The 27,659-nt window shown below is 38.3% G+C and overlaps 1 protein-coding gene across 3 annotated transcripts in view; it reads left to right on the top strand.

The window, feature by feature from the left end:
* EML5 (EMAP like 5) overlaps positions 1–27,659 on the top strand; it is a 144,108-nt gene that overhangs the window by 70,411 nt on the left and 46,038 nt on the right. For all 3 annotated transcript variants that reach the window (XM_004376655.2, XM_023731680.1, XM_023731681.1), the window contains exons 17-21: positions 1,124–1,224; positions 6,866–7,068; positions 7,718–7,829; positions 8,895–9,022; positions 13,595–13,736. In XM_004376655.2, coding sequence (XP_004376712.1) covers positions 1,124–1,224; positions 6,866–7,068; positions 7,718–7,829; positions 8,895–9,022; positions 13,595–13,736 — 686 coding nt within the window. The remainder of the gene's footprint in view (positions 1–1,123; positions 1,225–6,865; positions 7,069–7,717; positions 7,830–8,894; positions 9,023–13,594; positions 13,737–27,659) is intronic.

The raw sequence follows: 27,659 nt of genomic DNA, 5'->3' as shown, positions 1-27,659 counted from the left end.
AGAACAATTTTGAAATCAAGTAGCCATATAACCTTTTCTGTTGTTGCCATCTTTGTCACCATTGAATAAATAGTATAATAGTGGTATAAAGATGAAGAATTTCAGGATTCATTTGTAGATTTATCCCTTGTGAGCTCACTTTTTAATGTAATTATAGTATGATGTTGGAAATAGCTATTATCTAAAATCTCCGTTTATAGGTAGAGTGCAATCTACTATATGGTAGGCTATGATAATAGCCATTAAACTGTGAAATGATCATATTCTATAATTAAGTGAAAAAAGATACATACAAACATCATAAATAAGTTACAGGTTATTTTTATTTTCTCTGTTATATTGTTCTAAGTTTTCTACAATGAGCATGTATTATTTTTATAATTATAAAAAGTACAAACAATTGCTTTAAAAAAGGAAATGGTCTGCAGTGTCAGAGACTCTTTTTAACTTCCTATCCCTTAAAGTGAGAAGTTAAGGTGCTTTACAAATATGGGTAAATTCTTTTTTCAGAGTATATAGACAGTTTCCAAATAAAAGATGGTTTAAGATGAACTTAATATTTGGAAAGGCTATAAACTGTAACAGAGGAGCCCTGGTGGCACAGTGGTTAAGTACTCGGCTGCTAACCAAAAGGTTGGCAGTTCACACCTACCAGCTGCTCTGTGGGAGGAAGATGTGGCAGTCTGCTTCCATAAAGATTACGGCCTTGAAAACACTATGGGCAGTGCTACTCTGTCCTGTAGGGGAGCTATGAGTCAGAATCATCATGACGGCAATGGATTATAAACTATAAGTATTAAAAAACTTAAACTCATTCATACCACAAATAACATTCTCTATACACAGTAGTATAGTAGGTGCTACTGGTGCTATCCAAAAGAAGTTTAATTTGTGCTGTTCTAATCTTTTGAGATTCTATTGAGCAGAGTTAACATACTAAAATAATGACAGAAGAGCAAATACACAAATGCATGATTACATAGCCCAGACCTGAGAAACAAGTGGTAAACTAATGCTCAGTAATGGAGTAATCAAGATAGGATATAGATAAGACAAATGATTATTACAAGAGAGATGTATCTTCAGATACATACCTATGAAAACATCTTTGTATTTATTTCAGAGGAAGTAAAGATAAGATTTTCGTTGTAAAGATAAACCCCTATGTGCCTGATAAATTAATTACAGCTGGAATTAAACACATGCGATTTTGGCGCAGAGCAGGTAAGGAAGTGCTTCTTTTTACTTCTTTGATATTTAATAAATTTTTACTTTTAAGAGTGATTTACCTAAATGCAATACGGTATCCTGAATTGGGTCCTGAAACAGAAAAAGAACATTAGTGAAAAACTGGTGAAATCTGGATGAAGTCTGGAGTTCAGATGCTTGTAATGTATCAGTGTATGTTAGTTTTGGCAAATATTTCATGCTAATATAAGATGTTAACATTAGGGAAAACTGGATAAGAAGTATTCAGGAAGGAACCCTGCAGTATCCTTGAATCTTTTCTGAAAATTTAAAATTACCCAAAAATAAAAAGTTTTTTTTTAAAAAGTGATTCACTATAATCTTGGTGCATCTTAAACGTAAGATTTATTTTATCCTCATTTATCATCTGCATTTATGTAGTATTCATATTTGCAAAAGAATTTACCATATGAGATTAATCATATGTTGTCCAGACTTGTTCCTTCTGTTAAAGACATGTTTTGTAGTGCAAACTGAAAAATAAAAAGTTTGTAAAAATTCTTTATATGCTATAAAATGATGTAGAAGTAGACTGTGATATTATTTTACTTATTTGTAACTGGAAATTAACTATCTTACACAAGGTCACATTTTAAAGTAAAAAATGTCTCTTTTCCAAATAGAGTAATATACTTACGAATTTTAGCAATATGATATCAAAATCTGAGTAAATTTAATCCTTTCTGACAAAATGTATAAGTATAGGAGGAAGTCAAACAAATATTAGAAAGGAATAGGCTGAGTGAAGACATTTCTCAAGTTTAAATAAGTTTCAGGTTGTGAACTACATAGTACGTGAATTGATTTTCCGACTTGAGATGTAATACTTTATCATATATCATAATATCCTAGTTTATGTGCATAGAGAGTGAAAAGAAGTAATTTCACGTTTGTAATTTCATTTTCATACTTTTAAACAAGTTTTTTTCATTTGGGTGCTGTAGTGGTTAAGAGATTGGCTGCTAACCAAAAGTTTGGCAGTTCAAATCCACCAGCCACTCCTTGGAAACCCTATGGGGCAGTTTTCTGTCCTGTAGGGTCGCTATGAGTTGGAATTGACTCAGTGGCAATGGGTTTGGTTTTTCAGAATTATAAATACCCAGCAAGTAATACTTATATTTTTGCCTTGAAAAAACCCATAACTTTATTTGAAATAAGAGATTTAAAAGTAAATGGCCTTAAAATGAAAAGTTCGCAATGAATAACTTTTTTTGCTTAAGTTTAATTAGACATATGGTAGACTGCAATTAAATCATATAAAGATAAATGTTATAGCTTTGGTACACATTTCAACCTTACTCGCTTTTGGAACCAACTCAGTGACAGCGGAGTTGGTTTTGGTTTAGGTTATTAATCTAAGTACTGTCTAGCCCTCCAAATGTATGGCTTTAGGTAAACTAAATTGGAGAAGGTGACGTAGGTGTGCAGCTAAAACGGAGCTGCTTTCCATCCTAGATCTGTTGTTGGCTGTGTGCCCTCGAGTCGATTTTGACTCATAGTGACCCTATAGGACAGAGTAGAACTGTCCCCATAGGGTTTCCTAGGCTGTAATCTTTATGGGAGCAGGTCGCCAGGCCTTTTCTCCTGTGGAGCCACAGGTAGGGTCTAACCGCAGACCTTTCAGTTAGCAGCTGAGTGCTTAATCATTGTGTCACCAGGGCTCCTTATCCCAGATCTAGGCTTTGAGAATTCCATGATCAGGTATGTCAGTGGTAGGGGAGAGAAACCCCAAGTCTGTTCACCCAAACAGTTATGTGGATTAGGACCACAGGCCTGCCTCATCCACCCAATCATGGGAGAAACAAATAGAACTATGGGGATACCCAGGCCTTACTCCAGAACAATGGTTCTCAAACTTGAGCATGCAGCAGAATCACCTGGAAAGCTTGGTAAAAGCCCCATCTCCAGAGTTTCCAATACAGTAGGTCAGGATGGGGCCCAAGAACTTGCAGGAGCACCTGATTTGGTTTTTGGTCTTGAAGCATAGTAACACTGCACTCTAAAGTAGGCATGGCCCTGTGATTGTCAGGCTTTGACTCATCTGACTAGTCACTCACCTTCTTTGGGATAGGGAGAGTGAGAAAGTGAGCTGGGGGAGGACACTGAATATTTCCTTTCTTCCCTCCCACTCCTCTTCTGGGGAGAGGGAACCTAAGCATAGAAGCATTGAAGGCTTGGAGAAATCTTTCTCCTTCCTCAGTTTTTAAGAATCCCTATATTCTCAGACTGTTTTTAAAAGTATATGCTGAATACAATCCTGGCAGTCCCGGGGATACAAATGAGATCCGTTCCTAACTGTGTCGTTAAGTCAAATGTGTAGGTGAGCTGGAACGGGTGCATACGGTTCTCATTTAGCCTTACTTTAGTGCAAGAAGAGGCTCAGAGCCTTTTCAGTGATTTAAAAGCTGCGCGTGCAGCAACTGAAGGTTATTGTAATGAAGAATTTCTTACGAGTTAGGGGTTGGTTTAGTCGTTTCAAAGTGAGGCCAGAGTTACATAACATTAAAGTGCAAGTACGAGTTGTCCGTAAGTCAGACATTTGTAACCCAGGGACTGCCTGTATATGAATCTGGCACAAACTCTATTTGAGGAGATGCTTGAACTTATATGAAGTTGATTTCAGGTGAATATATTTACTGTATTTTTATGCAAATACAGATGCCTTCTGCGTTTGTTTGCCAGCCGCTCCCCCCTGTCGTTTCCTCCCCCCACACCGCCCCCGCCGGCAAGGCACCCTCATAAGCACTGCCATGCCAAGCCTCTTCCACATGTTGCCGTAAAAAAAAGAAAGAAAAAAAAAACTCAGCATAGCATGCTTAAGAGGGGGAGGGCTCTGCTGGCAAACAAACACAAAAGGTGCATGAAAATACAGTAGGTGAAATTTAACTACTTAATAGGTCTGAAATGCAAGACTAAGAAGGCATTACTTTGTGAGTTTGGGCAAGCTACTTGGTCTGACTCTGTTTCCTCCTTCGTAAAATGGTGGTAATATTTAGCACATAGCATTGTGGTAGAGATTAAATGAGGTAATGCTTATAAGTTCTCAGAGCATAGGCCCTGGCACTTAGTAATCATGAATTATTAGTCCTCTCGCCTAAAGAATTTCAATGTTATTCCACAGAAGTGGTGGTGGTGAGGGAAACACTGAAGGTTTTGGAGTGCAACAGTGACATGACCTCATATAATAGCAAAATGTTATGCTGTGTGTGTCAGAAAACCCAACTATCAGTTGTCTAAGCGACCAGATAGTAAACATTATAGGCTTTCCAGGCCAAGGGCCCAAACCAAGGATATATTATAGGTACTACAGAACAAGAGAGAAATTCCTGCCCTGCCTTACCTGCTTTGCATCCAATTGCCATTAGACATTCTCTCCAAGAGGGGAAGGAGGTTGACGAATTGGAGTGGAGGGCACCACGGTCTGTTTCATGATCTGCCTCAGTGACATATAGATGGCAGCGTGTCTTCTTTCCTTCTGAAGAGCCCAACTGGAGATTCTACTGCTTAGTGCCTGGCAGTTGCCATAGTGGAGTCCCCAAGTTGTAGGTGGTGACCATCGTGGGCCCTGGCCAGCTGCAAAGTGCAGCCACCAGCTGGGGAGGCATGCTCTGGGAGCAGAGGGGAAATGACCTTGGTCTCTTCAGCTCACAGTGCTAACCTTCATACAAAAACAAGTGGTGGCATGATTTGGTCTGCGAACGGTAATTTGCTGCCATGTGTATCCATGCTCTAGTGAAGGCCATCCCCTCCGCTTGTGCTCTAGATTCCTTTTCCTCTCACTTACTCAAGGGCATCACTCCAACTCTTCTTCCCTTCCCGCATCGTTTTTCCCTCTCTACTGACTCTTTTCCTTCAGCATACCCGTGTGACGTTATTTGTCTACCTTAAATAAACGAAACAAAAACTCTGTTTCAACTCTACCCTCCAGTTGCTAATCCATTTTTCTCCTTCGCCGTATACTAAAACATCTCCAAAGAGTTGTTTACACTTTTTATTTGTAGTTTATCTTCTTCTTTTTCTTGGCAGAAGTCTGATCAGGTTTTTTCCCTCACCACTCCATCTAAACAACTCTTGTAGTGTCACTAACAACTCTGGTTGCTGTATTAAGAAAAAACAATTTTCAGATTATATTTAGAATCAGACCACTTTTCAGCATCTTCCTGCTCACCTTGCAGACCAGGGTCCCACCATTATCATTTGCCCAGATAATTCAACTAGCCTCCTAACTCTTCCTCCTTGCTCCCTCTTCAATCTGTTCTCAACCCAGAAGTCAGAATGAACCTGTTAATGAATTGTATGCCAGATCTTGTTCTTCTGCTACTCAAGTGTTTCCCATCTCATTTAGAGTAAAAGTTAAATCCTTATAATGGCTCCAGTGCTGCCTTTGCCCTCTCTGACCCTATCTCCCAGTACTTTCTCCCTTACATTTTTCTATTGCATACTGACCTCCCTATTGCTGCTTGAAGATTACAGTCACACTCCTGCATGGGGGCCCTTGTACATGAATTAATGAATTGGAAAAGTGGGAAAAAGATACCATTAGGTAGTGAATGGTCAATAAAAATATGAAAAAATGATCAAGGTTATTAATAAGTAAGTTAAAATTAAAACCACAATAAAAGGCAGTTGGTATTTTACATTTCCCAGCCTGACAATACCAACTGTCCTGAAGGTAGAAAACAACAAGAATTCTTCACTGTTAATGGGAATTAAAGTTGGTATACCATCTTTGGAGAACAATTTGGCAAGAATTGATACCCTTCTTATCTATATGCTATTCCTTTTGCACATACCCTGTGACATTCCTAGAGATACTCTTGTATTTGTAAAGAAGAGGCCCTTAAAGAATATTTAAAACAGCATTGTTTTCAACAGTAGAAACTTGGAAGCAACTGAAGTCCCATTTATAGGAAAATGGATAACGTGTAGTATGTTCATCTAGTGAAATGATGTAACTATATTATATTAAAAATGAGCTTTTTAGAGGTACAAATCAATATGTATAAATTCCCATAGCAAATTGTTGGTGAATAAAGCAAGTTGCAGAAGAATATAGATAGCATGGTATTTATAGAAAATTTTGAAACATGAAAAATAATGTGACATATTGCTTGAGAATTCATAAATATGTAGTAAAAGTATAAACGAATGTATGAACATAATCAGTATCACATTCTGGATAGTAGGGAGTGAAAATGGGAGATGGGATTAGCATGATGTTTCTGTTGTTATGGTAATTATTTTTAGGCTGATAGCAGATATACAGGCGTTCATCATATAGTTTTATTTATACCTTTTAGTATTCTTAAATGTCATAATAAAAATTTTGAAGAGCATTGTCAGAAGTGTTAAGAACTAGTTAAAACTGACTTAGTCCATGTTTTTGTTTATCTAGAAAGCTATGGCCTAAACATAGCTATGGGTATGGTCGCCTCAGCCAGGCAAGGTGTCGTCCAAATCACTGATTGAGAGACAGTATTCTTCTTTTTAACTGTCCTTATTGTTACATGTCTTTTTATTTATTTTTTCTTTTAAAAAGAAGTAGAGAAGAAATTTTACTGCTTATAATTTTATACATTTGGAAAGTGGTACTTTCATAATATTTTTTATGAATTAGGCGGAGGATTGATTGGAAGAAAAGGCTCCATAGGCACACTGGGGAGAAATGACACAATGATGTGTGCCGTGTATGGATGGACCCAAGAGATGGCTTTCTCTGGAACTTCCACAGGAGATGTGTGCATCTGGAGAGATGTCTTTCTTGTAAAAACAGTTAAAGCACATGATGGGCCAGTGTTCAGTATGCATGCATTGGAAAAAGTAAGTAACCTAAAGGTATTTTTAGTTAAAAATAATGTGGTCATGGAGGATAGAGCGTGTTCAGAAATTACTGGAATGTTTCCATTCTACCTGGCTGGGCCACTCAGTAATAATCTGTGGAGTCTTGTTAGGAGAGTAGTAGATATAATTTTTTGACTTTGTTTTGTCTTTCTTTTCAAACTCCTGAAAACAGAGTGAAAATAGGTCGACTGTTTAAAGAAAAAGTTTAATAGTTATTAAGCGCTTACTTCGTGTCAGACGTTGTGCTAAGTGCTTTATGTATAATCACCGTAGCCTATGAGGTGTAGGTACTATTCTTATCCCCTTTTTTCAAAGGATGAGGTTATGAAGGCTGCAAGAAAATATACTTTACTTGCCAAAAGTGGTAAAATTCCCTTATGCTTCCAAATTTGAAACTGTTTTGTCTTGTCCTAAAAGTAGAATATTTAATGTCCCTGTAAATATTTTCCAGATTCCATGTTGGTGTTTAGGGAAAAAAAAAAAAAGGATTGTTATGCTAATTCCTGCTCTTTGCAAGCTGTAGCTTCCAGCTATAAATATTCTTTCATCTAGAATTTTCTCAGTATAAAGAAGGATTTTTTTTTTTAATATTTAGCTTTCTATTAACTTGAACTTTTTACTTTCATAGGGATTTGTAACTGGAGGGAAAGATGGTATTGTAGCTCTTTGGGATGATTCCTTTGAAAGATGTCTCAAGACTTATGCTATAAAAAGAGCTGCTTTGGCCCCAGGCTCTAAAGGTGATTTAAGATTTAGTTTATTTTATAGTAAAAGAGATTAATTGCTTATTAACATGCCTGATCACTGAGGTGGAACACTTGGAATATATTTTTCCTTGTTTACTAGAAGGGCACCGGAGTTAAAAGGGAGAAGCTACTTAACTCGATACCAGAAACATTGCAGTCCTTGCAAAATCTATTTTCTGTGATACACATGGTAAAACATCAACCAAGTATAGGATATTATTGCTAATTTTTAACATTTTTAATTTTCCATAGGAAATTATTACATGAACATCACGTTTACCACCAGTCAGGAACTTGTTTGCAAACTTGGCATTTGTTCCACACAATGACTTGGCCTCTCCAGCCTTCTAGGCCCTTCTCCCCTTTGCCCATTCTTCCAGTGCATTTCTTCCCACACTCTCTGACCTCCAGGCATTCGCATATGCTGTTACTTCAGCCTATAATTTCCGCTTCCTCCTCACTCTTGCCCCTTCTGGTTACCTGTCCGTATACTCGTTTTTCAGATCTCAAACACTATTTCCCCTAGGATGAGCCACCCAAAACTATGTTAAATTCCATTGCTATAGGCTAAATTTTTCAGTGTGCTCCTCATACAGGGTCTGTTTTCCTCACTGTGTGCTCTCTGAGGGTGGGAGCTGGGTCTACCGTGTTTACCACTGTATCACTCAGGCCCCCCTAGCACTTGATAGACATAAGTGGATATATCTTAATTTGAATTGAATTAAAATTACTAATCAGAATATTTTAAGTGCTCTAATCAGGGCAGGAGGTAGATGAGGAGGGGCTAATAAAAGAGGTAAAGAAACAGTTGTCAGAATGGTAGGAAAGGATCTGGGATAGTATAGAATCATAAAACTAGTATATAGGTGGTACTTCTCTTGAGACTACTAAATTGAATGGTTGGGGAAAATGCAGTACATTTATTAGAATACTTACAATATAGGCAAAGGCAACCTTGTAATGTGATTTTCATTGTCAAAATAGCATCATCGGCAATATTTTACATCTTTGTTTTATAGTAGCTTTATACCAAAAGAACATCTCCATTTAACATTTCAGGTCTTCTGTTGGAAGATAACCCATCGATACGTGCCATATCATTAGGACATGGTCATATTTTAGTTGGCACAAAGAACGGTGAAATACTAGAAGTTGATAAAAGTGGCCCAATAACTCTACTGGTCCAGGTAATCTTAAATGTTAATATGCTATTTTTATTTGCATAAAATTGATTCTTTCAATACATAAGAGCTAAAAGTTGACAGTGCTGAAAAACAGTGTTCAATTAATTAAGGAGATAGTTGTTGATGTTAATATATACAGAATAATTTTAAGTTAATTATAAGTTAAATGTGTGAATATCAGTAGATAAATATGCATGTTGTCTTGTGGATTAATTACCGATACTTTAATTTCTCATCACAAAATAAGAGACCAGTGGAAGGAAAAACCAGTTGTAATTCACTTGACTCATTCTATTTCAGATTTAATTTACTTTGAAGTATATTTGTTGAGCCTAAGGCTGTTATTTCTCTGTAACACTTTTTTCCCTCAAGTTTCTACCTTAGAAAAACAAAAAACGAATATCTGAATGTCTGCTAAATTTTTATTAGTGTGTTAGTTTCCTAGGGCTTCCGTAACAAATTACCAGGAAGTGGGTGGCTTAAAACAACAGAAATGTATTCTCTCACAGTTCTGGAAGCCAAAAGTCCAAATTAAGGGTGATAGCAGGGCAGTGCTCTCTTCAAAGGCTCTAGGGGAAGATCCTTCCTTATCTCTTCCTGCTTCTGCTAGTCCCAGATGTTCCTTGGTTTGTGGTACCATGATTCCACTTTCTGCCTCAGTCTTCACATGGCCATCTTCCCTTTGTGTCTTTCTGTCTGTGTCCCTTCTCTTTTTATGAGGACACCAGTCACATTAAATTAGGCCCTGTCCTCCTCCAGTATGACCTCATGTTAGCTAATTGCATCTGCAAAGATCCTATTTGCAAAGAAAGTCATTCACAGATACCGGGAGTTAGGACTTTAACATATGTTTTTGGGAGACCCAATTCAACCCATGATAATTACTATATTTTTTATGCAGATAACATGCACATTCTATGTTTGTTTGCCAGCCACGCCTTCCTTCCCACAAGGTATTTTTGTAAGTGAACTATGCTAATTTTTTTACAGCAACGTGAAAAAAATGGGCATAGCAGCGCTTATGGAAATACCTTGGGGGAGGGGAGGGCGCGGTTGGCAAACAAATATAGAAGGTGTGTATTCTTTGCATAAAAATGTGATAGCGAAAACATTTATCAGTGAAAAGATGTTATAATAAAACAAAAATATAAAAGTATTAGAAATTTAAAATTAAACAGAAGGATTAGCTGCTGGCCACGTGATCCTTAACATTTCCATTAGGAATGCTGTATTTTAGAAATACATCTCTATCTTTATTATGTGTTTCTGAAAAGTAGGGAGGGAAATAAGTCAATACTATAAATGAGTCAGTACAGTATAATTATACAGTTATAAATAAGTCAGTCCAGTAAATGAGGTATGATTTATCCTGATGAAAAATTGTCCTTATACAACTCTGTAGTAAGACCAAACTTTGACTTACCTTTTCCCTGAAAAAGAATTATTTTCTTTCTCAGTACAGAATTATTTCTTCTCCAACTCCTACTTCACTCTTGTTAAGACACCAAAGAGCACACATAGATGAGAATAGTGCACATGCTTTAATGTTAATATAATATCTTAGCATAGCAAGGAGAATTTGTAACCCAGTGACAGAACATTATATATTAAACTGTCAAACTTAGGTTTCTTACTGTTAATATCAGTTACATAATATGCCTTTGAAGTAAAAAGAACATGGAGTCATGGCATTTAACGTGTTTTTGATCTCTTGGAAAATATTGGTGGATGTTAACACAGTACACTTTTGACAGATGGATCCATAGATAGAACTTTTCAAAAACATAAACAATTTCATAGTTCTGAGAAAAGATTTAGAAGTCATAATGATATGCTGTTATTTCTGATATATTTTATAAAGATTTCAAATGTTTTATTGTCTCCTTTATATCAGGAACAAGACAAGGATTCATAACTCTCTTCATTATTGTCCAACATTGTATGTGAGGTCTTAGCCAATCCGGCAAAACAGAACAAAATAATAAAAGATGTAAGAATTAGAAATAAATGGACACACTGGCAATATTTGCAGATAATATGATCTTATACCTAGAAGATTGAAGAAAATGAATTAAAAATTATTAGAGCTAATTAAGAAGCCCGAAGAACTTTCTTTAGTATTTATTATAAAGTGGGTCTGCTAGCAGCAAATCCTCTGTTTTTTTGTTTTTATTTTTTCTTTAACTTTGGCATGTCTTGATTTCTGCTTCATTTTTGGAAGATAGCATTGCTGAATGTAGGATTCTTAGTTGACACTTTTTTTCTTTGAATACATTATCTAGCCTTCATTGTTTCTGAGGATTTAAGTCAACTGTTAATTTTACTGACATTCCCTTATAAATGACGAGTCACTTTTCTCTTGCTGCTTTCAAGACTTTCTCCTTTTCTTTGATTGTCAGCATTTTTACTATGATGTGTCGTGTGTGGATTTTTTTTTTCGTGTTGAGTTTCTTAAATGAGTAGATTAATGTTTTTCGTCAAAATTAGGAAGTTTTCTGGCATTATTTTTTCACATTTTTTTTCTGCTGCTTTCTCTCTGTTCTCTTCTTCTACAGTCCCAATACACATATGTTCCTGTGCTTAATGATGTCCAATTTTTGCTGAGGCTTTGTTTATTTTCTTCATTCTTTTTTCTCTCTGTTCTTTGGAATACACAGTGTCTCTTGATCTGTATACAAGTTGTCTGATTATTTTTTCTGCCACTTCAAATCTACTAAGACCAAAACTCTAGTGAATTTTTCATTTCATCTATTGAATTTTTTAATTACAAAATTTTTATTTATTTTCTGTCTTTTTATTGATATTATCTGCTTGGTAAGACATTGCCATTCTTTACTTATTTTAAGTAATCCTTCTTTTATTTCTTTAAGCCTGGTTTCCTTAACTTCTTTGAATATATTTACAATGGCTAGTTTGTAGTCTGTTAAATTTGAAATCTGATTGCTCTCACAGGTAGTTTCTGTTGCCCGCTTTTATTCCTCTGTATGGGTCATACTTTTTCTATTTCTTTGCATGTCTCATAATTTGTTGTTGAAAACTGGACATCTTGAAAGTATATTACAGCAATTCTGGTACTGTTATGCCCTCCTTCCTCTGGGACTTCTTATCTGCTTGATTACCTGTTTAGTGACTGACTGGTTTATGTCAGTGGTGTCTCTCCCCATCTCCACAGTGTTAAGACTCTGATGTTGCTCCTCAGGAAGGCATAGCCTTGGGCATGCCACGGTCACCCTGCATGGGCAGGGCTCTTTTTCTCTCTTTCTCTGCCAACATCCAGCTGTCGTCTTTGTTGTTGTTAGGTGCTATCGAGTTGGTTCTGACTCATAGCGACCCTATGTACAACAGAACAAATACTGCCAGGCCTTTGCCATCCTCACAATCGTTGCTGTGCTTGAACCCATCATTGCAGCTACTGTGTCAGTTCATCTCGTTGAGGGTCTTCCTCTCTTTTGCTAGCCTTCTACTTTACAAAGCATGATATCCTTCTCTGAGACTGGTCCCTCCTGATGGCATGTCTAAAGTATGTGAGATGAAGTCTTGCCATCCTCATTTCAGAGGAGTGTTCTGGCTGTACTTCTTTCAAGACACATTTGTTCATTCTTCTGGCAGTCCATGGTGTATTCAGTAATCATGGTATATCCAGCTGTTAAACCCCTCCATTAATTGCTGGCTGATAATGCTGTTGTTTTCAACATAGCCCTGGGGCATAAATTGTTCCACAGACTAAACCAATCAAATTTGGGCTCTTGTAAAGTTCCTTATTTCCTGAATCAAGGTGATCAGGGCCTCAGTATTCTCAATGGTACAGTGCCCAAAGTAGAACCTCCATCCTACAAATAGGGGCTGTGCTAAAGAAGGGAGCCCCTACCTCTTGACTACACTCACTTAGAACTTAGCCTCAGCAACAGGTAGCTGGGGGCAGAATGGGAATGCTAATAGCCCTTGGATTGATCACTGGGGAAAGAGCCCTGTGTTCTTGGCTGCTCCAGTCTGCAGTAGAGTTTCCATTTCCATGAGTTGAAGTGGGGAGAGAAGCAGCAGGTCTTGGTTCAGATACCACGGACTCTGACTATTCTCACCAAATTTTAGTAGTTTTTCTGCTCAAGAGTAGATATTTCTTTATCTGCTGTATGTCCTTACGACCATTTCCAGGGACGTTAAATGGAGTTTTTTTTTTTTCCCCCGCTGTTGCTGTTTTTAATAATTATCACCAGTTTAACTGGTGAATGGGTTCATGGAGCTTATCACTCTGTCATGCCAGAAGTCCCTCCTGTGTAGCGATTATTAACATTCCAGGGCATATTCTTCCTACCCAGAGAATGTTTTAGGATTACTAGCTAATTTTAATAGGAACTTGTTTGTATTGTAATTGTTAAGATAAAGCCATTTGAAAGGCTTTTATGATGTATTTCAAAGATAAGTTGAAAAGTTTTGTTAGACTTATCTGGAATATTTTTTCTATCCATTATCACATATTATTGCATATTGTCTTTAGTTTTATTCGGAGTAAGGCTTTTGTAGTATATTTACACATATCACTAGGTTAAATTGGTCTTAACTATGCTTTTTTAATAGGGACACATGGAAGGAGAGGTGTGGGGTTTGGCTACACATCCTTATCTGCCCATCTGTGCTACTGTAAGTGATGATAAAACTTTAAGAATATGGGATCTCTCTCCCAGTCATTGTATGTTGGCTGTCCGGAAACTGAAAAAAGGTAAGAAACTCTCAGATTTTAACATAGGTTAAGTAGTTGCAATTTTCCAACCCTTACAAATAAAAGAAAGCAGTAATAGGTACAAAAAGTAGAGACTTTAAATGTTTTGAAATATTTATTCTGTGTCCACTTGCTCATCGTGCTGTGTAAAGAAAATTAATTGTACACAGTTTTTGCTTCATGAGATTTCCCATAATCATGCCTAAAACTGAGTCAATTTTCAATTCATACTGGAAGAAAACATGTAACAATACAAGAAGTAAGCAGAAGCTAAGTTTTCTTCCCTTTGTAACTATGGATTATATGTAATTCATAACTGGAAACTAAGAAGGAAGGCATTAACTTTAAAAGAAGTAGCAGAGCTGAGGGGAGGATTTTTTAGGGTAAAACAGAACTGAGCACATTTGTAGGAGGCAGGTTGTGGGAAGAAGGCTGTTACTGTTAACCCAGGGCAGATGAGGATATACAGACAGCTGCAGTAAACAGATGAAAATAACCTGCAGTAGTGAGATGGTACACAATACTGGGGAAACCAGCACAACTTGTCCAAGGCAAGGTCATGGAAGCTCCATAGATACATCCAAACTCCCTGAGGGACCTAATTACTGGGTTGAGGGCTATGGGGACTGTGGTCTCAGGGAACATCTACCTCAATTGGCATAACATAGTTTATAAAGAAAATGTTCTGCATTCTACTTTGAAGAGTAGCATCTGGGTTCTTAAAAGCTTGAGAGCAGACATCTAAGATACTCCACCGGTCTTACCCTGTCTGAAGCAGGGGAGAATGAAGAAAACCAGAGACACAAGGGAAAGATTAGTCCAGAGGACTAATGGACCACAACTACCACAGCCTCCACCAGACTGAGTCCAGCACAACTAGATGGTGCCCAGCTGCCACCACTGACTACTCTGACAGAGATCACAGTCGAGGGTCCCAGACAGAGCTGGAGAAGAATGTGAAACAAAATTCAAACTCACAAAAAAAGACCAGACTTACTGGCCTGACAGAGACTGGAGAAAACTCTGAGAGTATGGCCCCTGGACACCGTTATAGCTCAGTAATGAAGTCACTCCTGAGGTTCACCCTTCAGCCAAAGATTAGAGAGGCCCATAAAATGAGACTAAATGGGCATACCAGCCTAGGGGCAAGGACGAGAAGAAGGAGGGGACAGCAAAGCTGGTAATAGGGAACCCAAGGTTGAGAAGGGTAGAGTGTTGACATGTCATGGAGTTGGCAACCAATGTCACAAAACAATATGTGTACTAATTGTTTAATGAGAAGCTAGTTTGTTCTGTAAACCTTCATCTAAAGTACAGTAAAAAAGAAAAAAAAACCCCACAAAAAAAGGTATATAAAATATCTCATTCATAACTGTTTACCTGTTGATTACATGTTGAAATGATACTATTTGAGATGTATTAGATTAAATAGGATATACTATTAAAATGAAAAAGAAAATACCCCACAGTAAAATGGTAAGGGGTGTTACCATACAGGATGGGGGTGGGGATATTAGAGAGGAGCTATGGTTGAAAGTGCTGGGAATAGTGGTTGTAGCACATGTGAGAAAGGCAACAGATGAAGGAAAAGGTTTGTCTAGCCACGATAACGACCAAGTTGAAGTTAGATAGCATGAATTTGTAATTCATTTGTTTAATTTCTTTTTTCTTCTATTGCCTTAAAAATTATAGAAATTATAGAATCTGTTCTTTTGTTGAAGGGTTACTGTTAAGTATTTAACATGTATACTTAATTAAAAATCTGGAGTTAATCACAATCTCTACAACACGTGAACTTCATTCAGTGTCCTCCCCTTCTTTGCAGTTATTGATGTCCAGCATTTTCATTCTCTCATTTATTTTTTTTACCTCTCCCCACTGGACATTAGTATTATTGTTTACTATAGTTTATTGAGGTTTATGTATGCTTATACATTTCTTTGCTCACTTTTCCTTCTTGCATTTCAGACTTGTTTTTCTTTTATCATTTTCTTTCCTCGTAAAACGTGGTTTCAGAGTTTCCTTAATAAAGATCTGTTGGAAAGTCCCTCAGCTTCCTTTCTTTGAACCAGCAGCACACCAAGGTCAGGGTGGTGCAAGTGGTCTGCACTGCGGTGGAGGAATGTTTGAATACTGACATTCTTTAGAATTACTACAACAATTCTGAATTTCATTCAGTTTTGTTATTATTGTTTTTTAAATTCTCTACAGGCAACGTATTGCCACTCAAGTGGACCGTCATTCCCACTCTGCCATTGATATGTGCTACTAGTCTGAACATGTTTTGGTTTTTTAGTTATTCTTGAATGCTGGTTTAACTGCTTCTGGAATTCTTGGTTGACAGAGATTATTCCTCTGGTTTCCATCATTCTCTTTTACTTTGTTGCATAGTTCTATAGTTTAATAGCACTGTGTATGGATGTGGTTTATTTTTATTTATTCTGTTTAGAATTTGTTGTGCTTCCTGAATCTGTGGGTTTATGTCTTACATCACTTCCGAAAAACTGTCTGCCAGTATTACTGGCTCCTTCTAGGACTAGCTCTTTGCATTAGGTTGTAGAGAAAATCATGATTTTTTATTTTAGTTTTTAAGTATTCTGCTATAATCACCTTTATTTTTATAACTTTGTCATCATTAGTACAAGAGGAAAACAGGTAGATTTTTTCTAACTTCAAAGGGATATCTATGATTTTACACTGGTTAATTATAACAAGATTACTGAAGCCCCAGTGGGTTAAATATTATAAAACACAGTTATTTCTTTCAGAAATTCAGTAAGCAAATACTATTTTTGTCAACAAATGAGTAAATAAGTATTTTGGTTCCAAGGCTTGATGTCATTGTAATTAGAGTGTCATAGGAGAATTTCTGGCAAACAAATGACTAAATTTTATGGTAACCAATTACAGAATAACCCATTGCCATCGAGTTGATTCCAACTCCAAGTGACCCTATAGGACAGAGTAGAATTTGCCCCATAGGGTTTCCAGTGAGCTGCTGGTGGATTTGAACTGTTGACCTTTTGGTTAGCAGCCTGGTCTCTTAACCACTGTGCTACCAGGTCTCCAGTTCCAGAATAAGAAGTATAAATATGCAACATTGCTCAGTGTTTATATTCTTGGTATCTATAAATATTTTATATTTTCCAGCCTTTTTTACTTTTCTGTGTAGTGAAATGAAGCCCTGGTGGCAGTGGTTAAGAACTCTGGCCGCTAACCAAAAGGTTGACAGTTCGAATCTACCAGCAGCTCCTTGGAAACTCTATGGGGCAGTTCTACTCTGTCCTGTAGGGTCACTATGAGTTGGAATCGACTCGATGGGACAGGGTTTGGTTTTTTGTATATAATAAGATATTGGAAAGTTCATTAAAAACTTGTATCCCCTAGTTTTAGCTTTTAGTTACAGTCAATTCTGAATTTTTAACAGACTTGCTATTTTTTAATTCTACTCTGTTACTCAGTGTCTTAGTTTCGTTCACATTTTCTGTTTCTTTGTGCAGCATTCTGGATAATTTCTTCAGATCTTTATTCTAGTTCTTAAGTTTCTCTATAGCAGCCCATTCACATCTGCTATTTATTTAACCTATCCATTAGGTATTTAATTTTGATAATCCTGTTTCTCATTTTAGAAGTTCTGTTGCTTTTTGTTTCTTTTTTCTTTTTTTTTTTTTGGTCAAATTTGTCTGATATTTTTATAACATCTTACTCCTTATCTTTTAAATTTCCTCTTTTATGTCTTTAATTTTTTAAACTCCATTTATAAGATAAAGAATATAAAATCTAATTATCTGACCTCCTTGAGGATCTGATAATGCTGTTTTTCTTTCTGCTTTTTTTTTTCTGCTGCTGACTCTGTCCTGGTGGCTCATTTCCTTGTGTGCTTTAAAATTTGGATTGTGAGTTTATGTTTGGTTGGACTTTCTTTACATGTGGAAATCCTGTGAGGTCTGGTCAAGGGTGTGTCCTTCCAAAGAGTGTTTGCCAGGTACCTTTGGTGCTACCATCCAGGTTCATTAAAAATTATTTCTTAAATTGGAGTTGCTTAGATCATGTAATTAGTATAAATTCAAATCCTAGGTCTACATCAGCTGCTCTGTGTTTGTGAATTCTCTATTATGGTTTTTCCCACTTCATCTAGAAGGCAAGGATAGACAAGCCTGTTTCTTGGTATTGTTTTTTACACCCAGGTACATTTTTTTAAGTCTGTTCTTCCCCTGAGATATGATTGTAACACTGGAACAAAATAACAATACGGATAGTTGGAGTTATTTTTTTTTTTTTTAATAAATTGCATGTAATTAAATCTCTGTATTTCCTAAAGTATTCAGAAATTGTAAATGAAAAATTAAATAGCATATTTAAATACAAAATTAATAAAGCATCAAGTAAAACATATAAGTATAAAAATGTAAATGTTATTAGGTGCTGTCGAGTTGGTTCCAAGTCATAGTGACCCTGTGTACAACAGAACAAAACACTGCCTGGTCCTGTGTCATCCTCGCAATGGTTGCTATGTTTGAACCCATTGTTGCAGCCACTGTGTCAGTCCATCTCGTTGAGGGTCTTCCTCTGTTTAGCTGACCCTCTACTTCACCAAGCATGATGTCCTTCTCCAGGGACTGGTCCCTCCTGATAACATGTTCAAAGTATGTGAGACGAAGTCTCACCATCCTCACTTCTAAGGAGCATTCTGCCTGTACTTCTTCCAAGACAGATTTGTTTGCTCTTCTGGCAGTCCATGGTATATTCAGTATTCTTCACCAACACCATAATTTAATAAAAATGTAAATGTAACTATTATTTTAATTAATAAGTAAATTCTGAAAAAAATAAAATTTAGTCATGAAAAATTGCATATGAAATAATTGATCTTTTTTGAAAAGAAGTCTTAAAAATCAGAGTTTATTAACAGTATTATCATTGAGTTGTAAAAGTATTTTTGTGCGGATTTTCTCAGCTACCTAAAAGGCCTTTACTGATGACACTTTACGTTAGTCAGAGTAATGATGAAAAGGTAGACGTCGTCTAGTTCTGAATTTCATCCGTCCCTTTCATCTGCAGATAGTGCTACCTCTTGTTTGTCAGCTTTGGTAATTTTTAAATAATTGTTGTTGAGATTATAGCCCTTTTATTATTTTAATTTTTAATTTAATTTAATTTTTTAGAAGAAAGCATTTCCAATTTTCCATTGTCTTTCTAATGTGGTTTATAAACGAAAACTCTTAATTCATTAGAATTTCGTTTCTACTGTATTCATATTCCACTTGTTCAAAAGTCTTGAGTCAGAGTAAAAATCACTCTCACAGTGGAAGCTTTGCTTAATTGACTGTGATCTTCATAAAATTGGAGAAAAGTAAAAAAATGAATACTTTATATAACCCATGTTTAATTTTAACTCTGAGAGTGCCTCAAGGTGCTAATGATTCAAATATCTGATTTTTCTTAAGTTTGGAAATAATGGTATTACATCATCACTACTGGTGTTTGGGGCTTAAAATGAGCATATAATTTGAAAGTCTGTATTTTAATGAGTACAATGAAAATAAATCCCTTTAAGAATTCTGGTTTTATCCAGAACACCTGTCTTAGCTAATGCTGCTGTAACACAAATACCACAAGTAGGCAGCTTTAAAGAACAGAAATTTATTTTTTCACAATTCTGGAAGCTAAATAGGTCCCTGGTTGATGCAAATGGCTTGAGCTCAGCTACTAACCAAAAGGTTGGCAGTTCATATCCACTCGCTGCCGCAGAAGAAAGGCCTGTCTACTTCCGTAAGATTTTTTTTTTAAAAAATAAAAAGACCATTGCCGTTGAGTCGATTCTGACTCATAGGACCCTATACGACAGAGTAGAACTGCCCCATAGGTTTCCAAGGAGCAGCTGGTGGATTCGAACTGCCAGGAATGGGTTTATTTTGTTTTTGTTTAAAAGGTGGTTACCTACTGAAAAGGCTATAGAAGTAGTAGCCATAGAAAGCAGCTTCTGTAGGGTTGTTATGGGTGGACTGAACTGCCGGGGTTTGGTTTTTTTGGTTTTTTAGCCCTAGGGCTGAAAGAGCGTGAACAAAGAAGGAACTTAGAGGAAATTCAGCTATCACAGAACACTCAGTCTGTAAATGACCAAGAAGCTTGCCTATGTGGAACAGTGAGAATGGTTACTGGGTAAAGGAAAAGCTTGCCTGAGGGTGCAGACCACAGCTAAATGGTGAAGGCCAGTGCTGGTGAAAATTCACCAGAGGGCAAAGGCTGCTGAACTGTGAAGGCTGCTGCTGTCTTGGCAGAAAATCTTGTTAGAGGATGCAAATCACAGCTGAGTCATGAGGGCCACTGCTGTGATGGTGGAGAAACTTGCTGGAGGACACAGGAAGGCTGCCGGGGAATGCTACCAGGCCCCTTGTGTGCCAGTGCACTGGCTCTCCCTTTAAACAGCATGCTGCAAGGAAGGGAAGTCCGTTTCTCCTGCTCTCACCTTGTAGTGTCCCTTCAGCACCCTCTGTTGGCAAAGCTTACTATCGTTCAGCTGGCAAAAGAGAAATGTCTACAAGGCCCAACTCCTGTATTAGAAAGTAGAGCAAAGAACTGTTAAAACAAAAATCAGACTAAGCCAAAAGTAAAAATTGATTGAAGTTTATTTGATATACAATTTGCAAATTGGGGTAACATTTCAACTAGAGAGTCAAAATGTTTCAAAGGTTAAAAGAGCTTCCAAAGACTCTTACACCTCATGTTATCAACATGTTTATATAATAACGTTTTACTGTAAAACACAGCTTCTAGTCTGACCTTGGAGTTTCTGTTTCTCAAAACTGACTGTATATAAATTCTTCAGAAGAGCCTGTCTTATCTAGGGCTGCTATAACAGAAATATCACAAGTGGATGGCTTTAACAAAGAGAAATTTATTCTCTCACAGTCTAGGAGGCTAGAAGTCCGAATTCAGGGTGCCACCTCCAGGGGAAGGCTTTCTCTGTCAGCTCGCGGGAAGGCCCTTGTCATCAACCTTCCCCGGTCTAGGAGCTTGTCAGCTCAGGGACCTCGGGTCCAGAGGTCGCCCTATTCTCCTGGCTTTTGTTTCTTGGTAGTAAGAGGTTCCTGTGTCTCTCTGCTGGCTTCTCTCTTTTATATCTCAAAAGAGATTGATTTAAGACACAATCTAGTCTTGTAGATTGAATCCTGTCTCATTAACATAACTGCTGCTAATCCCACCTCATTAACATTATAGAGGTAGAATTTACAACACATATGAAAATTACATCAGTTGACAAAATGGTGGACAGTTGTACAATACTGGGAATCATGCTCCAGCCAAGTTGACACACATTTTTGGGGGACACAATTCAATCCGTGACAGAGCCCCATGGCTAAGACAGAATGACTTTACCAGGCTACTCACTAGGCTTTTTTTTTTTTTTTTTTTTTTAACTGAAAGGTGACTTTAGGAAACCAGTTTTCTCAAGGCTCCAGGTTCAAAAGAAGATCTCAGGGCAATGGCATGGGTAGGTCTCAACTCTATGGACCCCAGAAATCTGGATTCCAGGAGAATTGAAACTCTTGTTTCTCAGAACTTCTGTTGTTTTCCATTAAGTTTTCCTGTTGGTCATGGAAGGACGGAGGCATCCCAGAAAATCCACTGGGTTCCAGACATAATCTTCTTTGCCTCATTGTGTAGCAGTAACTCAGTTTTCCCTTTATAATCAGGATTGGTCACTACAGCTAAAAGAGTAATGTCTTTGTCTGTTGGTTTAGTGGCATAAGGAGCCCAATATGGCCAGTCTCATCTTCCAATTCAGTGAAGCCATTATTATGTCCCCTGGTGAAAGCATTTTCCCTGCTCTTGGGAACTAAGATTCCAAATCAACAGAGCTCAGGGTTGCCAAGATACGAAGCAAAATTGTTCTAGGTTATTAGATGTAATAGTGAGAAGAGCCACTCCCACTTCAACTTCTTGATTCTCAGACCCATGTATTCTGGCTATGAGGTAGACAACACTATATAATGGTCTATGATTCAAAGCATATACTGCATTTTGTAAAACAGACCCCGATCTTTTAGGATATTGTTTCTCAAATGGTACCATAAACGGGTCTTCAGTAAGCCATTCTGCCTTTCTGTTGGCAGCCTTTTCTGAGTGATGGGGTGTGTGATAAGACAAGTTAATTCCATGGGCAAGAGCCTATTGCTGCACATCCTTTGCTGAGAAATGAATTCCTTGATCAGACACATGGAATTCTGTGATGGTGAATAAGGCACCGTGTGTGTCCACAGATGGTGGTGCTAGCAGAAGCATTATGAGCAGGGAAGCCAAATCTATATCCAGAATATATGTCTTTTCCAATGAAGATGAATTTATGCCCCTTCCATGATGGAAGAGGAGCCCTAGTGGCACAGTGTTAACAGCTAAGGCTGCTAACCAAAAGGTCGGCAGTTCGAATCCACCAGCTACTTCCTTGGAAACGCTGTGGGGCAGTTCTGCTCTATCCTGTAGGGTTGCTGTGAGTCTCTTATCAATTCAGTGGCAATGGGGGGAACGATGGAAGAGGTCTCCAGTGTAATCACTATGACACCAGGTGTTGAGCTGGTCTTCCAGAGAGTGGTACCAGATAAGAGATTCCATTGTTATCTGTTGTTGGAATTTTAGACATCTAGCAGTAGTGGCAGTAAAATCAGCCTTGGTAAGGGGAAGTGCATGTTTTTGAGCCCAAGCATAGACTCTGCCCTTGCCACCATGAGCCTGTTGAGCAAGTGCTGAGCTGGCTAGGGAAAGAGGTTGACTGATATCCACAGAGTGTATCATTTTTTTCCATCTTATTAATGAGAACCTCTCCTGCAGTGGGTGCGCCTTGGTGAATATTCATTGTTATTGTTTGTTGTCAGGTGCCATCGAGTCGATTCTGACTCGACCCTGTGTGCAACAGAATGAAACACTGCCCAGTCCTACGCCATCTTCACAGTCGTTGCTGTGCTTCAGCCCGTTGTTTCAGCCACTGTGTCAGTCCATCTCATTGAGGGTCTTCCACTTTTTCGTTGACCCTCTACTTTACCAAAGCGTGATGTCCTTCTCCAGGTGCTGATCTCTTCTGATAACATGTCCAAAGTATGTGAGACATAGTCTCAAACCATCTTTGCTTCTAAGGAGCATTCTGATTGTACTTCTTCTAAGACAGATTTGTTCGTTCTTTTGGCAGTCCATGGTATATTTAGTATTCTTCACCAACACCACAATTTAAAGGCGTCAGTTCTTCGGTTTTCCTTATTCATCGTCCAGCTTTTGCATGCATAGGAGGCAATTGAAAACACCATGGCTTGAGTCAGGCACACCTTAATCTTCAAGGTGACATCTTTGCTTTTTACACTTTAAAGAGGTCTTTTGCAGCTGATTTGTCCAATGCAGTGGGTCTTTTGATTTCTTAACTGCTGCTTCCATGGGCATTGATTGTGGATTCAAGTAAAATGAAATCCTTGACAACTTCAGTATTTTCTCCATCTATCATGATGTTGCTTATTGGTCTAGTTGTGAGGATTTTTGTTTTCTGTGTTGAGGTGTAATCGATACTGAAGGCTGTAGTCTTTGATCTTCATCAGTAAACGCTTCAAGTCCTCTTCACTTTCACCAAGCAAGGTTGTATCATCATGAATATTCCCTAGGACATAAAATCTTTGCAATGTGGAGTTTCATCCACGCATCCATTTTCCAGATTTACTTATCTCCAATCTTCCAATCCTGTTTCTTCTAAGTTCCTAGCTATGCAAATTGTTAGCAACTGCTAATAAATCAGTGTAAATCTGTACTTCCGACCATCTCTTACTGCAGCGTGGACTACCAATTGCATTGCTTGAAGTGCTACCACCTGCCTTCACTGCTGTTCTTGAGGGTCACCCCTGTAATGCTTTCAGGTGGATACCAACATACTGCATAGAATCATCTGTAAATCTGGCTCAAATTTTTTCTTTGGTCAGCTGATTATAAGCAACAACCATGAGGCCATAGGTACAGACTGAGGGAGAAAGGAGGCATTGTAGCCAGAGTTAAAGGATTCTTAGCCACCTGCTCATGCAAATTACCAGTAACCTCCAGATCTGTCCAAGCCTGTCTTTTATATACTATTTCCATATGATGATAGATTACTGCCATGCATGCCTAGTCTGTAGCTTGGTTGGTCATGTAACTTCCAGTTCATGATAGGAAGCTCAGGCCACATAGTTACCTGATACCCCATGGTTAGGGATTTTCTCTTTAACAAGGCCTAGTAGCAAGCCAGAAGCTGCTTCTCAAAAGGAAAACAGTTATCTATAAAGAAGGGCATGGATTTGCTCCCAAATCCTAGAGATCCGCAGTATGATTCTCCTTTGGTAGCTTGCCACAGGCTCTGTTCAGCATCCCCATTTACCACAGACACTTTGAGTAATCACATATTATTCTGATATCATTGGATCTGCTGGATCATAAGGTCCCAGTGGAAGAGAAGCTTGCCTTCTCTTGCTGGGGTCCCCACTGAAACTGGAAGCATTGGTAGATGGGTAAAAGCAGATCACTCATATGTGGTACATGTTGCTTCCAAAAAGGGCTGCCAAGTATTTTGCTCCTTTTTTTTTCATGATAGGCGATGGGAGGTGCAACAGATTGTCTTTCACCTTGGAGGGGATATCTTAACTTACTCCAGATCATTGGGGTCCCAGTAACTTTACTGAAGTGGCAAACCCCTGAATTTCTGTGGGGTTGATCTGCCACTCTCAATTTACATGTCTTAGTCAAGGCATCTAAAGTACTTGTTGCTTCCTGCTTCCCAGATCCAGTCAGCATAATGTCATCAATGTAGTGGACGATTGAGATACTCTGTGGAATGTCAAGACGATCAGGATCACTTCGGACTATATTATGGCAGAGCAGGAGAGTTGAAATAGCCCTGAGGCAAGGCTTTGAAGGTATACCAAGGTATAAGCCAGGTAAAAGCAAACTGCTTCTGGTGGTCCTTGTAAACTGGTATGGAGAAAAAAGCATTAGTCAGGGCAAAAGTTGGGTACCAAATGCTAGGGGCTGTGTTAATTTATTCCAGTAAAGTTGCTAGATCTAGAAGAGCAGCTTCAATTGGAATCACCAACTGATTAAATGTATGATTATCCACAGTAATTATCTAAGATCCATCTGATTTCAGCACAGACCAAACAGGCAACTTAAAATGGTGATGTGATAGGTGTCCCCACCTCTGCGTGTTTCAAGCCTTTTGTGGTATCACTGATGGTTGCTTGTGGTATTAACTTCTGGTTTACTCTCTTGGTAGGAAGAGTACATTGTAGGGACTTCCAGTTAGTCTTTCCTGTCGTACTAACCCTTAACCATGGATCATGGAGCCAATATGAAGGATTCTGCCAGTTGCCAAGTATATCTATTCCAATTATAGATTCAGGAATTGGGTGGGGCCCACAGACCACGTAGGCTTACTGTGATTCAACCTTGGGCTAAGACTCCATCTATCACTGGATCACCATAAGCCCTCACTTTGACTGGTAGATAATAGCAATGCTGTTTTGTGTTCTCAAGAATTAGAGAAAGATTTAGATATTTCCTTTTCCTCAGCTCACAGTCATTCTAGTAAGTGGCACAAATCTTTGGAGGACGATTTACATTATACAGTTGTGGCAGCACTGCAGGGCCCTTCCTCAGTGGGACTTGGCTTTTCCTTCAAGCAAAGGACTCTGATTATTTGAACTGGCTTAGGTCTGGAAACTAGTTGAGAGTCTATGACTCTTCATTGTGGTGATCAGGTTTTTGGCCACCAAATCTGGAGTTTTTTCTTTTATATAGATCAGACATTAATCTAGTGGGCTATCCATCTATTTCATTCCAAAAATACTGTGGTTAATTAGCCACCAACAGAAATCTCTGAGGGCTTAAACATTATGATTATTAGTATATCCCTGCTGCCCTTTTTGGTAATAGCATCTACCTTGTCTGTAGCAGTTAAATGCTGCCAACTTGGTCTCTGCTTTTCCATGATTATCCCTGTTGAAGGGAGCCCGTGTCCATGGTGCCATCTCCTGTAATCATCTCTGACCTACACAGGAGAACAATCACAGAGCTTTTCAAAGATTCACATGTTGCCCTTATTAATGTATGTCTCAGTGCCTTAATGAAGGGACTCTTTTCTTTCTTTCTTTTTTTTTTTTGTGTCAGGTCACTAGTTGCTCTGCTTTTTTTTTTTATTGTACTTTAGATGAAGGTTTACAGAACAAATAGTTTCTCATTAAACAATTAGTACACATATTGTTTTATGACAATGGTTAACAACCCCACGACATGTCAACACTGTCTCTTCTCAACCTTGCATTCCCTATTACCAGCTTTCCTGTCCCCTCCTGCCTTCTAGTCTTGTCCCTGGACTGTTGTGCCCCATTAGTCTCATTTTGTTTTACGGGGCTGCCTAATCTTTGGCTGAATGGTGAACCTCGGGAGTGACTTTATTACTGAGCTAAAAGGGTGTCTGGGGGCCATCCTCTTGGGGTTTCTCCAGTCTCTGTCAGGCCAGTAAGTCTGGGGTTTTTTTTGTAAGTTAGAATTTTGTTCTACATTTGTCTCCAGCTCTGTCCGGGACCCTCTGTTATGATCCCTGTCAGAGCAGTCAGTGGTGGTAGCTGGGCACAATCTAGCTCTACTGGACGCAGTCTGGTGGAGGCCATGGTAGTTGTGGTCCATTAGTCCTTTGGACTAATCTTTCCCTTGTGTCTTATTTTCTTCATTCGCCCTTGCTCCCAAAGGGGTGAGACCAGTGGAGTATCTTAGATGGCTGCTCACAGGCTTTTAAGACCCCAGACCCTACTCACCAAGGTAGAATGTGTAGAACATTTTCTTTATAAACTATGTTATGTCAGTTGAGCTAGATGTTCCCTGAGACCATGGTCCCCACAGCCTGAAGAGACTATTTTCTAGACTTTCTCAGGGGTTGTAGTTGGTAAATGGGTGTGCAGATTACACATGATAAATCCGCTCCAACATTCTTACCTCGCTAAGATTTTGGATTCCTTCCTCCGAATCGGGTCAGCCCACGGATCAAATCTAACCCACCTCCTAATTTTTTAAATAAAGATTTATTGGAATACAGCCATGCCTATTTATTTACATATGACCTGGAGTTACTTTTGCGCTACGGTGGCAGGGTTGAATAGTTGTGACAGACCATATGGCCCGCAAAGCTGAAAATACTTATTATCTGGTCCTTTAAGGAAAAGTTTGTCTGAGCATGCTGAGATTTGATCCACGTTACGGGTCTAGTGTCAGCAAAGGAGTGGTTGTGGTGGCGCTTCAGAAGGATGAGCACCCCTGCAGAGCAGCTACCCTAGAAATTCAGTCTTCTCTGATGTAGGAGAGCAAGCTTTTGCACTGGCAAGCAAAAATGAAGATAATTTGGAAGTTCAGAATTCTCAGTTTTGTCTCATCTAACCAGATATCACCAGTCTAGGTTTCAGGCTTCTGTTCCTTTCCAGTCAGTACCCTAACTTTCATGTAAGAAAGTTGGCGAAGCTGCGAATTAAATTGACTTTGAAAATTTGCAACCCATACAATTACATTTTGCATTTAATTTTCAGCAGTATTGCCGTTATGTCTAAAAGATGTCAGAGATTCTTTTAGGATTGCCATGGAAACTCTCTTACACTCGGATCATGACGTGCTGAGTGCTTAAGAACCTGAGTTTATGTCTGTATGGCATCTGTCACACAACGCAGTTGTTGTAGTCATCATTATTGCTGTAATGGTCAAGGGCAGCGGCCTCTTAGGCTCCCAAGGTCCTTAACTCCATTATATATTTCATCACAATCAACTGCAGGAGATAACTTGATTAATTGTGATGCTACAGAATACCTTGGATTACTAGCATCCCATTTCCTATTGGCAGTGGGCCGAGCACTGTGCAGAATCCCAATGGCATGA

Source organism: Trichechus manatus, unplaced genomic scaffold (assembly GCF_000243295.1).
Source record: "Trichechus manatus latirostris isolate Lorelei unplaced genomic scaffold, TriManLat1.0 scaffold00045, whole genome shotgun sequence".
NCBI classification, from domain to species: domain Eukaryota; kingdom Metazoa; phylum Chordata; class Mammalia; order Sirenia; family Trichechidae; genus Trichechus; species Trichechus manatus.
This window is presented reverse-complemented; position numbering and strand designations above follow the sequence as displayed.